The sequence below is a fragment of the Gallus gallus genome, chromosome Z, assembly GCF_016699485.2.
Source record: "Gallus gallus isolate bGalGal1 chromosome Z, bGalGal1.mat.broiler.GRCg7b, whole genome shotgun sequence".
Classification (NCBI taxonomy): domain Eukaryota; kingdom Metazoa; phylum Chordata; class Aves; order Galliformes; family Phasianidae; genus Gallus; species Gallus gallus.
The window spans coordinates 47,856,657-47,870,568 of NC_052572.1; the positions used below are offsets into that span (position 1 = coordinate 47,856,657).

Here is a 13,912-nt window from a genome sequence, read left to right on the forward strand (position 1 = left end):
GAAAGACACTGAGGCCCTGAAGTGTGTCCGGGGAAGGGCAATAAAGCTGGGTCTGGAAGACAAGTCTTATGGGAAACAGCTGTGTGGGAACCAGGATTGTTTAGTCTGTAGCTCAGGGGAGCCCTTATCAATCTCTACAACTACCTAAAAGGAGGTTGTGGTAACGAGGGGTTCAGACTTTTTTCCCTGGTAACTCATGGAAATACAAATCAAAAGTCCTCAAGGATGCTTGCTGCTTTGATTGTTGGGGAAATAGGAAACTTGAACAAGTATGAGGGAACAAGAGTACTCCTAATGCATACTTATCACTTAGAAAAGCACTAATCCTATGAAGAGAATCTTAAGAGCCATATGGAGGCACACTGCATTCAGAACCTGTAAAGACACACTGACCAGATTTGCCATACTAAAAATACTTCAACGAATCAAGCTTTTAAGCAGGGGAACTTTATGCACTGAATGAACAATTAGTCTAGTATCATTGTAAATTTCCCTAGTGAGATGCACAAAGGCCTGTGAACAGATCGTGACTTTGAAAAACAAAGATATATTTGATCGGAATATTTGAAATGCAAAAATAGGTCTCTTGCTGTTCAGACACTTTCTAAATGAAGGGAACAAACAACTATAGAACTATTTTCAAAACTCATGTGCAGTTTCAAAACTTCATTTCTTAAACAGTTCAAAAGAATAGTAGCTATAATACCCGTTTCCATCAGCTTCCCTGGTATCAGCTTCATTGTACAAGGCTCAGCAGCCTTCTGTGACAGGTTTTGTTTAGCCTGGAAGTCACATGTTTTCAGAAATGGGATAACAGAATCATGCGCCCAGGGGCTCAAAAACCATTTTGAGTACCAATTTTCAAGAGAAATGTATCAGCTTGCTCTTGGAACATGAAAAAATGGGGAGTTAGAAATTTTAAGGGAGACTATTTGGAGCAGAATAGTAGGTTGCCTCTCCCAGCAGTACCCAGCAAGAACTCTGTGCTGAAGTGCCAATGGGAGAGGAATGACTGGATACTTGCCTTCGTGTAAAAGTTTATTGGCTTCCATAGAAGCTAACATGGCATATTACAGCTTGAAGGCATGAAATATGGCTAGTAAGAGTTCTTCCCTGAAGTCAACATGAATTTCATGCCAACTAACCATCTACTACTAGTATTAACATTAATGTAGCCTAGAAATTTCTGGCACAGGACTGGTATAGCACATGACTTCCGCACCAAAAATGTCCAGAGGAAAGCTTCCCAGCACAGAATCAATTGCTCTTGATATGCTTGAAACTTAAAACAAGAAGTCAAAACAAAGTCAAGGAAAGTGGCTTCTCAGTAGCTTATTACAATTCATACAGCACTGTATGAGATTACATCAGTGTTTCAGGAAACAAATAAAATGCTTTGAATTCTCAAGAACTATTTTAAGAATTACATGGCACAAGACAGACAACAGGAATTTTAATACTTCAAAAACCAAAAAGCACCACGTGGGGCAGATCCCTAAGTGATATTTGCGATGCTTAAAGGAAATGCATGTCACCAAGGAGAGAAAAGACACTTCAAAGGAAGCTGATACTGGAGGACCGTGAGCATTCTCCAGCTAACTGTCCCTACATACTTTTCATTTCCTGTTATCAGGCATGCAAAAACAAGGAAAACATTCAGAGGCAGAGGATTCTATGCTTGAGGAACAGGTCTCTCTACCTGTTTGAGAGGGAAGATCTGAAGAAGGATGGAGAACGATATTCTAAATGCACAGTCTCTCTATTTGTTCAGCAGAACATCCTAATCTGGCTAATAAAAATGCAGAAAGATACTGTTATCTTTTCCTTGGGCTTCAAGGCTAAGCAGTTAGATAATGTAGATTCACCTTCTCTGATGAGTAAATGCAATAGGTAGGTCTGATGGACATAAAAAGGGATCCGTCACTAAAAAAAAAGCATTTTTTTCAAACTAGTAGCACAGCAGCTGCTGGTGTAAAAGCTAGAGACAATAATCAGGAAATCAAGTCTAACCACAGAGACAAAGCATGAAAGGGAGCAGGACATGGTGAAAAATTCCAGCACAAGAGATCCTGCAGGATAAAAACATATTGTAAATTCTGAGGCTATGCACATGTGCATAGTACATATATATGTGCATAGGCAGAGCTGCCTGAGAGAGAATTTCCCAGTTTGGTCATATCTAAAAAGTATATTTTATTGAAAAAATATTCTGTAAAGCAAGAAAAAGAACCACTCACATTGATTACACAAACAGTTAGCTCTGACTCTAGGAAAAACCGCTTTGTTCTATTCCTTACCGATATTGATCACAGGTTGTGAGTAGATGATCATAAATTGATTTGTCTTAAATACATAATACAAAATACAGTGAACCAGTTTAGCCTGTTTATAGAACAGTGATGTTTCACCCCAGATCAAACAGATTTACAGAGTTCATCATCTTTCACAAAATCACAAAAGAAAAACGTTTTCAATTCATAAACAGGATGTACTACTCTGTATTTGTTGTGATGTGTGACAAAAAAGTCCTTTCCTCCAAATCTTGATAATACTGTCATTCAGCAAAAATGTCAGCAGCCCTGACATTTAAAAAATTTAAGATACTGCCCCTCTTTTCTCCATTATCTTTTGCTTCTGCTTTCCTTTGCAGAAAATAAATACATGCAACATGAGCACTGTGTTATCTCTACAGTTGCAAGATAAGGAATTGGTTAGAAGGTTGCAGTCAGAGGGTTGTGGTCAATGTCTTCATGTCCCAGTGGAGGTTGGTAACAAGCAGTATCCCTCAGAGGCCCATCTTGGAACCAGTATTCTTTAACATCCTTATGAGTGACGCAGTTGATAGGATTGACTGCACTCCCATCAAGTTTGCTGATGATATTTTACTACACTACTTGGACACCCACAGATCTAAGGCTCCGGATGGGATCCATATAAGGGAGCAAAAAGAGCTAGCGCAAGTATCTGCCAAACCACTTTCAATAATGTACCAGCAGTCTCAGCTAAGTGGGGAGGTCCCAGATGACTACAGGTTGCCAAAGTGATGTGCATCTATGGGAAGGGCAGGAAGGAGAAATAGGGGACAACCAGCTGAACAATGCCAGACATGATGGGTTTGTGAAAGGCAGGTCCTGCCTGAATGATCTCCTTCTATGAGAAGATGATCTACTTAGTGGATGAGGGGAAAGCTGTGGGTGTAGTTTACTTGGACTTTAGCAAAGCGTCTGATACACAGCTTTCTCCTGGAGAAACTGGATGCAGATGCTCTGTCTGCTGGGTAACAAACAGGCTGGATGGCCAGGCCCAAAGGGTTGCTGTGAATGGAGTTAAATCTGGTTGGCAGCTGGCCACAAGTGATATTCCTAAGGAGTCAGTATTGGCACTGGCTTTTTTAATACCTTTATCAACAATCCTGTCATTGCTGGGGAGTGGGTGAGTCCTCAGTGAATTTGCCAATGACACCAAGTTGGGAGTGTTCACCTGTTTGATGGTAGAAAGGCTCTACAGAGAGATCTGGACAGGCTAAGGTTAATGAACTGCATCCGACTGTATGGCATTCTACAAAGCTAAATGCTGTGTGCTGCACCTGGCTGTCAAACTTTCCCAGGTGACAAGGAACAGGGCTCAAGCAAATGGTCTGTGGTTGCATCATGGAAGGTTCTGACTGGATATCAGGATGAATTTCTTCACAGAAAAAGTGCTTAGGCACTGGAAGAGGCTGCCCAGGGAAATGGTGGAGTTGCCATTCTTGGAGATATTTAAGAGACATGTGGATGCGGCACTTAGGGACATGCTTTAGCAGTGGACTTGTGACATTAGGTGGATAATTGGATTTGATGATCTCACGGGCCTTTTCCAACATCAATGATTTTACGACACACTTACGCTTTGCAAATTTTTTTTACAACACGGGGAAAAAAAAAGGAAAGAATTACTCAAGATCAAGAAAACTACTTATACATTATCCTACTGCCACTTCTCACAAGGACTTAGAAAGTACTAAGTTAATCCACCTCACACTGAGAATCCTGAACAGGTGGCATTTCTTTTAAGAAGGCAAGCATTAGTTGGAGATGTTTTAGAAACTATGAGTAAATCACATTGTTATTCCAAGTGGGATAATTATTGTTATTAAAATTCTAACCAAATGATCCTACTTGTACATGAAGTAGAATTTTTTAAAGTATCATTATTTCATTTTTATTCTTCAAAAATCTGAATATACCATACTTTCTGTTATGTAAATATGTAGTTCTATTCCATTGATCATAAAAATCCAGTGTGTATGTTATTTTCTAGCTGGACTTGCGCTCATATAATACATTTCTTTAATCATGACAGTTTATAAGCAAAAGACAAAGTAGCATTTAAAATTAAATGATCAAGAGTTTGAAAATAAAGCTGATGGAAGGTAAAAATAATAAAAAAAAAGTGCTTTTACATATTGTTTGACTATTTATCAACCAAAATCCGACATTCGGAATTTAAGATTGAGCCCTGTTGAAGATAACTGACATAAACATTTATGTAAATCAAAACTGCCAACTGGCAGATCTTAAACAGAATGTTTCTAGGAGACACTGCTAAGAGAAAAGGAAATTATTCTGTCCAGTTCTAGACTGATTCATACAAAATACAACAGAATGGTTACCGCTGCATATTTCCTACAGGGGCCAACTAAAATCTAAGTTTATTTTATACATTTAACTTCAACCTCCTCTGAAGAAGATGTGCAGAGAACATATGTTGCGAACTACCAAGCTTCTTACAACAGTTCATTATTTTTATCATTTCTTTTCTGAAATATCACCATTCCCGTTCCCAAAAGTGCTACAGTGGATTTATTTTGGTTATATAAGGCCAGCTTAAAAACACTGTAACTTCCGAATTTCCAACCTGAAAACCAGTAATACCATTCTGTTGCCTTCAAATAAGTATGCAGTTAGAACAGTGATAGGTAACTAGGCACCTTAAACGAAACAGATGGTTGGTTTGCTACTCTCTGTGTATATTCATCAGTTGGGACTCTGCATCTTAACTACTATATTAAGCTACATGCACAAATCTCAGTTAAAAAGTACTACACACTGAACTGGAAGATCCCCAATAACCACCAAGAAATTGGGAGAACTGGAAAAGTGCAGATACTGATCAATCAGTATCTCCTATACATTTCAACATATAAAGTGAAAGTGATCTTACAGACTGTGAACAGTCACATCCCACTGAATTTCTTGTGAAGTCCAGCATCTTAAACTCTTTAATAAATCAAATATTTTGCACATTTTTGCACTTTGAGAGTAATGCTTTTCTTTCCTTTTGCTTTTAAATCCAAATCCGACTGTAAAGAAGGAAGTCGTACCAATCATTTCAATAACTGACATGATTATATGCAGTCACACAGATGTATCTCAATGTTAGCAAAAACTATTTATCTAAGTTGTATTTGCAGGCGGCTTCAAATTACTACAAGATCAGAATCTCTGTACAAAGAGAAGTTTTACCTTGGCGTCTCCATCTGGTAAGAAGAGATAAGCTCCGCTCTTATCACGATTACTGGTAGTTCCATACCAAGCAAATTCCACCTTCATTTGATGGTTTTTACCATCCTCTTTTGTATTTATTTTCTAAGGACAGAGAAACATGGTTGAAATAGTTTGGCAGAGTTAAGTTTCCAGAAAAAAGAACAAAAATTCTTATAAAGATAACAGAGTGTTTTGAACCGTAATGCAGCATACCTCTAGTAATCCAGATGTTCCAGAAAACCACAGTTTCATGTAAGAATTTTCTAAAATTATATTATCCACAGAATTTTGCATCTCTTTTATCTTGAAAATTCTGTCTGACTTCTCCTGCACACTATCCCTTCCACTCATATATATATTATACTCTGCTAAATTCGCTTCTGAACTGGGAACTTCCAAAAGCTGGTAAACTCCAAGCCCCAAAGGTGGGAGATGTGCCAAGAAAGAGACCTGTTGGGAGCAAAGAGGAAGCCATTTCTATAAACATGAAAATATCAACTTCTTATAGTAAAGATATGCTCAAAATCAGTCCTGCTACAACAAGTAAATGAATATGAAATTATAACTGGTATTCCAAAATTAAAATCTCAAATACATGAAGATTAACAAAAGTCTTTATCACTGACTTACTTAGTATCAAGATCACTTATATAATGCAATGATTTTGAATATGTGATGTGTAGTTCTGAGTAACTATGCTATTTATTATAGATATATGTTGCATATCAACTGAATCTGAACCCTACATATAACCAAAAATGCAGGTAAAAATCCACAAATTTGAACAGGAAATTAAGGCAATTGTCTTATATTTTGTTTATATTCATTTAGAATAGAAAGTCACGTGCACAGAAGAGTAATAGTCAAAACTTGTTTAGAGTTTGAGTTACAGGTATCTATTTTTTTTCTTTAGCCTGTCTAATTACTGTATAGTGTTAGTCACCAATAATTAATCTTGTCAGAGAACAACAGAAAAAAAAAATAACTCAATTATCTTTGGTGTGTTTCTGCAGTGACAATAGCGACATGAAAGACAGACTTCAGATAGCCATACACATTTTTATAAACACGGTATGCAGGCTCTTCTTCATCGCTGGCAAAAATGCACAGGTAATGCTGGTGACTATGTCTGTATTGTAGCTCTATGACTACATGTATTGCTACACTGCTAAATGTACTGTATTCGTAGCTGAGAATTTGCTCTATCAAACAGTGTTATGGTGCTCTTTGTATCTGTTGTAGATTCCATGGAAATAAATAGGAGGCATTACTTTCAGTGTAAGTAAGAGTGTAATAATTTATCAGCTTCGGAAACATTTTAACTTATGTTAAATATGTTTTTTTCCTTAAATTGACAGAATTAATGTTATTACCTACAAAAGACAGAAATGACAATATTGGAAGTTTACATTATTACATTCATTTACATTAATGTTTCACATTATTTCACTCTATTGACATCAACCATTCACTTTGATCTGTTGAATAAAAAAAAAAAATACATTTTTTTTTTCACTTAAAACAGCATACCTGATAGGCTTCATGTGATACTGTAGTTGCTCCATCCCAAACAGCACTAATCTGGACAGTAACAGGTTTTCCCAAAGGAGATAATAATTTAACTCTGGGTGAACTCACAATGACCGAAACCACTGAAAACCTCTCTTGGTCAGTAGGATTATGTATCAAAAGATACCTGCAAAAATATATTTATCAAATTATCTTTCAACAAAGAAGCTTCCTCCTTCAGGTTCAATACTACTACACATAAATTTTACATACAGAGGTTCAAAACAATGTTATAACAGGTACATATCACAACAAATAAATATGCAAAACAACCAGGAAACAATGGATATTTAACATCAATTCTTGGAAGGTTCCTTCCTTAATGCTCTTATTTACCAGATACAAAAACAATCTTGAAAACACTATACAACCAAAATAGATGACTTGCACATCTTAACTACTAGCTGCTTTCTATAAATAGCTGTAAGTATTAATATATAGGTTATTTCAAGTGGATTTTTCAGGCTGAGCTTTTAAAATCTTAACTACCCTTAAACATAACTTATCCATGAACATATCTGATTCATATTCTTTAAGGAAGCTAGTTTATCTTTGGTATTAGGGAAAGTTCATAATTATTTAAATTATAATCTACCAGAATTCTCTATGAAAACTGACTGCATATACACTGAATTAGTTCCAAACCCCAAACCTGCCCATGGCAGAGTGTTGGAACTAGATGATCTTTAAGGTCCCTTCCAAACTAAGCCACATTACAATACTACAAAATCTTATTAGGTCAGTACAGAACAAAGAATTTGTACACAATCTTAGGCGTGCTCTTGCATTTTGGCACACTGTTTAGGTCATTAATGGAAATAATTTAACTTCAAACTGAAAACAGCAATTGTAAAGCTTTTATTTTTTTTCTTACCGTTTCGCATATAGTTAGATACTGAAAAATAAAATGGTACCAGAACATTTGTGCCTCATACGTTTGTAAGACTAACATTGTATTTCTCATCTTCTCATTACCAACCTCCAAGAGTGCACAATTTACAACTTTTCCCGGTTGTTTCTTTCTCTCTGTTCATTTCTGTTGTCTTTGACAATAAAAAATGTTCTCACCAAAATTTAAAATTATTTCTTCAATACATGTGAGAACCAACAACCTTCTTGACATTTCCACTGTAAAACAAAGTTTACTTCTTCATGAAATCTTATCTTCCATTGGGTTCCACAATAATTCCCTCATAATTATGAAATCCTTCCTTCAGAATTTCTGAAGTAGAATCTCCCCATTCTCTCTGCCATTTTATATACAAATTTCTCAAGACTTTGTGAGTGGTTTTCTTTCTTTTCTTCTATCACTCTCTCTCATTGTATCACTCTCATATCTTAACTTCAAATTCATTTATCATCTTCAAACTTTTAACATCCAAGGAACAAGTTATTTATACCTCCCTAAGCTCTTTAAACCATTTTCTTTGCCATCCAAATCAGCTGAGAGAGCCCTCTACACAAGCACCACAGGAAAGTGAGGTCTGCTGGCAGGTTTGATGTAATTTCAGCAAAGTTGGGTAGGCGGTGGACAGAGAAATACTGAGATTATACACTGGACATAATGAAACAGCAAGAATTCCAGACTGAGAGAGACTAAGTTAACGAGGAAGCATCAATTTTAACTCCTCATTTTGAGAGAAACTACTTATACATACAGTTGTCACCAAAATCTAATCCACCATTAAACTATAGATGCAATACAGATGCACAAGGAACATCCTCGCTTCTTTATACTGCTAAATCTCATCCACTCTTGCTCCACCCTGCGCTTTCATTTTTATTTATTATATTATTACTCTAATCTTAACAAATGCAGTTTTCCTCCACTGATACTGAGAATCCTTATGAACACTCACCAGGCTACCACCTCCCATTTTGTACTGGCTCCTTCCTTTCATCTGCATCAAACTCTGGCTCTTCTTTTCAATCTCACTGTTCAGCAATACCACCCTACTACCTCATAATCAGAAGGAAAGCTCAACTTCAACAACTTCTTCTTATTCAACTTGTTGAATAAACAAAAATCAGATGCTACAATAGATTTTTGGTATTAATATGCTTCAAATAGCCAGGCATAAATAGAATGACCTTCCCATTTAAGAGTAAAAAAAAAAAAATAAATCTGTTTAAGTCCTAACATGAAGCTTCCTATACTGAATTATTGTTAAACTATGACTGCTGTCCATATCAACTATTTTCCTTGTATCTAGCCATGGTAAGCTGCCAACTAACACAAAAAAGCACACTGGGACACTTCTTTGGCCCAATTTCATGTTGAGAGCTCCTAGTAAACGAGACAATAGTTAGTATCATTCTAAGTGAGCTTTTGAAGTCCTTAACAATTTCTGCATGACTTTCTGACAGCCTTCTCTAGAACTGGGTAGGTTATTAATACACTCTTGCTTCACTGAAGATTTTAAACGTTAACATAATTGTTTTTATAATGGTTGTGAAATTAAAAGCAATCTTAAACAAAACTATTCTCAAGTTTAAATGTCCTAGAAATAAAAAGAGCAAAGAAGATTTAAAAAACAAAACAAAAAAACACCCTAAACAGATTAGTGAAACATTTCTTTTTTAAGTCCTTTTCATACACTGCTGTAGAAGAGCATAAAAATTGTCAGGAACAATACAAATCTAAGAGATGAGCACAAAAGCTCAGAGTATATCATCAATTTCATCTATCAGAACATTACAGAAATATTCTTTCTATACATGGGAAATCCTTTAAGTAAAATTCTAACTTAGATTTACAATTCATTTTCAGTAGTACTATACGACCACATTAAATGTGAATTATCCACTAAATAAATAGGGTTTTCATGAGAAAATATTCCCAGCAGTTTCCCTTATCAAAAGCCCCATTTCTTAACAACTGGCATATAATCACCATATTTCATCTGACTACATACACCGTTAGGTATTTGGATAAAGAACCTCTTGGGTCAAGTTCCTTATGTTTTATACCCTCTTGAATCAATGTATTTTAAGCGTATTATTTACTTGTAAAGAGAGACAGCCATAAAAGGTAGTAGTGGTAGGACAGACTTTCAGTAGTAGAGATATAAGAATCTTGTCTAGACAACAGTATTTTTTTTTCCCAATAGTACTGAAGTATTCATTCTAACTGAGTATTAGATCTTACCAAGTATTATACTTGGTAAGATATTAAATACTGTGCATATGTAAAAGCACTGACTAAGATAATTTGTGATACTTCTGAAGTACCATTCGAGGTTTGTGGTTAAATAACAACTCACTGCAACTATTTTCAATTTTATATGAAACAAAAAAGCTACATTTTTCAATTAAGCTTTGTCATTACAGATCATGTCACCCACAAAGGCAGGGTACAACTGCTTAATGTGTTAAGGTTACATTACTTAGAGATACAGTATCACACTAAGTAAAGGTTTTCTACTCCAGATTTCAAGGCAAGAATGAGAAGTTCCAAAGCAGCAAGCTATTATTTAGGCTACTGTGCTCTGGAAGACAAAACTAACAAAGCTCATATCTTTTGTCAAAATAAAGGCTGGAGATTGAGAAAGATTTTTTGGCTTCAGCAAGGGCAGATCATGCCCGACCAACCTGATGGCCTTCCATGATGGAGTGACAGCATCAGTGGACAGGGGAAGAGAGACAATTATCATCTACCTGGACTTCTGCAAGGCCTTTGACAGGGTCCCTCACCACATCCTTCTTTCTAAATTGGAGAGGTATGGATTTGAAAGATGGACTGTTCAATAGAGTAAGAATTGGTTGGCTGGCCACAGCCAAAGGGTTGTGATCAACTGTCTACGCCTGGGTGGAGGCCAGTTACAAGCAGTGCCCCCCAACAGTCAGTCTTGGGACCAGTGCTCTTCAGCATCTTTATCAATGACATATGATGGAATTGAGGTACACCCTCAGCAAGTTTGCAGATGACACCAAGCAGAGCAGGGCTGTCAATAGATTGGAGGGAAGGGAAGACCTGGACAGGCTGGAGAAGTGGGTGCATGAGAATCTAATGAGGTTCAACAAGGCCAAGTGTAAGGTGTTGTACTTGGGCAGGTGTAATCCCAGGTATTTATACAGATTGGGGGAAGAACTCTTTTAGAGCAGCCCTGAGGAGAAGGTCTTGAGGGTCCTGGTGGTCGAGAAGCTGGACATGAGCCAGGAGTGCATGCTTGCAGCCCAGAAAGCCACCTGTATCCTGGGGTGCATTAAAAGAAGAGTGGCCAGCAGGGAGAGGGAAGTGATTGTCCCCCTCTACTCAGCTCTTGTGAGGCCACATCTGGAGTACTGAGTCCAGGCCTGGGGCCTCCAGCACTAGAAAGACACAGAGCTCTTGGAATGGGTCCAGAGGAGGGCCACTAAGAGGATCAGAGGGCTGGAGCACCTCTCCTATGAGGAAAGACAGAAGGAACTGGGCTTGTTTCACTTGGAGAAGAGAAGGCTCGGGGGAGACCTCATTGTGGCCTTTCAGGACTTGAACAGAATGTATTAATAGCACAGGGTATAATTGTTTACAAGGGTGGACAGTGATAGGATAAGGAGGAATGGTTTTAGACTGAGACAGTGGAGGTTTAGGTTAGATATCAGGAGGAAGTTTTTTCCAAGATTTTCCAGTGGTGACACATTGGAACACGTTGCCCAGAGAGACTGTGGATGCCCCAGCCCTGGAGGCATTTGAGGCCAGGCTGAAAGTGGCTCTAAGCAGCCTGGTCTAGTGGTTGGTGACCCTGCTTGTGGCAGGAGGTTTGAAACTAGATGACCACTGTGGTCCTTTTCAACCAAGAACATTCTATGATGATTCTACTTTTTTTTTTTTAATGCCTACTGAAAAAAATTCAGAAAAAAAATTTAATTCAAGAAACACAAATATGGCTAAAGTGATAATCAGCATTTCCACCGTTTATTCCAGAAGTAAGCAAATTCTGAAGCTATTTTAGGATAAACTGTATTGAAGTAAAATTAAATCATGTAACTTTTTACAAATATAACCATGGCCAACTGTTTTACACAGAGACCAGATATACTTCATCTGCGCATCAGTAGTAGGAGTAAACTGCTCTCCATTTACTCATTCTCAAAAATGAGAAACAGATGTAGACCTGAGCTCTTAATCTTTAGTGGAATAAATCTCTGATGTACAATTATTTGCAATTTCCAAAAAGCAAACTCTGCCACCTGCCTATCAGACATTTTTGGAGAGATACACCATGAATTTTTTGATCGTACATTTACCTGGGTCTCTGAAATCCAGAATGACTATTTTTTATTAATATATGCATGATGATTTTTCCTAGATAACATACCATATAGCATTAATATACTCTCCTCTTAAACATGTACGTTCAAGTTTCAAAGACAATTTTGACTGGGTTATACTGTACTAAAAATTAAATTTGCTGTGAAATATTTTCACAGCCATAGCCAACTTCAGTTTTTTCTTCACATACTTAAAATTATCAAGAATACATGTAAAAGTTTTTAGCCATATCCATAGGTAAAATGTGGAAAAATGTAGATTTACATTTCTTAACAACTTTAATCGTAGTCTTTGAAAAGTCCAGTGCAGCTTATTTTCTTTTTTGAACCAGAAAGTTACTGTATTTAAAAAACATTCATATTTTGTTTCACTGATGTGCATAAACATATGTTTATACACACACACACACACACACACACACACACATATATATATATATATATACAAAATACATCAACACATGCATACATGCACTGGTAAAACTTTAAACAATTACCATTCATTTAATGCTGCCTTCATAAGTGATATCTTCAACTGATCCGAGAAACCAGAATTAATATTAAAAATGGGAAGGGTAGTGACAAAGCACTATTTCAACCACTACCTCTTCAAGACACTACAACGTACAACAGCTTAGGGTATTAGCCTGCGTTACTCAGTTATTCAAGTTTATTTCAAAAATCTACAATTACTGTAGATACTTGAGTTAATATTCTGATCAATTTTGCTGAAGTGTCACAATAACACATCAGACTCATTCCACTGAGTACATATGCTCAACTTCAGTGCAAAACTGTATGAACAGAACCTCTGAAGCTCGTTAGTGTCTTTCCATTCCATTAAGTGATGAAAAAACCCACAGAACTGCTAAAAGTGCATCCAAAATTGAGAACAGATACAACCAAAGAAGGCCAATAGACTATATAACTAGTTTTACACTGCAAAAATGAGTAAGAACAAACAGAAACATGTAAGTTATGTTAAGCATGAAAGTCAAAGCTGGAAGATGTGGGGTGAAAATTATGAAGCCATATAAAAATGCTTGAAGTCCTAAAAATGAATTATTTCTATATTATGTTTAAGTTCAGAAAAAAATCACTAGAAGGAGTGGTGGTTAGAGACCAGAATTCAACTAGAAAGGTATCTGAAGATCTTGGCCATTAAATGGCCCTCGATGTGCTGAGATTTCAGAATTTGAAATTAAGCTGGAATTCACTACACAAAGTCATCTCAGTGCAATAGTAGAACAATAAAAACTGTCTAGACAGTAAACAGTAAGCCAGAAGAGAAACAAAACTGGTCTATATTGGAAAATATGTAAGAAAGGATTAGTTTGAGATATGAGTTAATCAAGTAACATTGTCTAGAGTGAACACTGGTAAGGTATAAGGGAGAAATGAACTGGGAATTAGTATTGAAATTTTGCAAGGTACCATCTGCCATGTTAACTGCCAAAAACACCATGAAATAATTCTGAACTGTGTGACTTTGCTGGAAGCTAAATATATATATATATGTACATACTTGTACATACATATATGTAAGTATATATATATGTATATAT

The 13,912-nt window shown here is 36.6% G+C and overlaps 1 protein-coding gene across 2 annotated transcripts in view; it reads right to left on the reverse strand.

The window, feature by feature from the left end:
- Positions 1 to 13,912, reverse strand: part of MAN2A1 (mannosidase alpha class 2A member 1) — a 119,733-nt gene that overhangs the window by 31,176 nt on the left and 74,645 nt on the right. For both annotated transcript variants that reach the window (XM_003643046.5, XM_046905798.1), the window contains exons 13-15: positions 7,056 to 7,221; positions 5,739 to 5,975; positions 5,505 to 5,627 (exon numbers count right to left, since the gene is read on the reverse strand). In XM_003643046.5, coding sequence (XP_003643094.2) covers positions 5,505 to 5,627; positions 5,739 to 5,975; positions 7,056 to 7,221 — 526 coding nt within the window. The remainder of the gene's footprint in view (positions 1 to 5,504; positions 5,628 to 5,738; positions 5,976 to 7,055; positions 7,222 to 13,912) is intronic.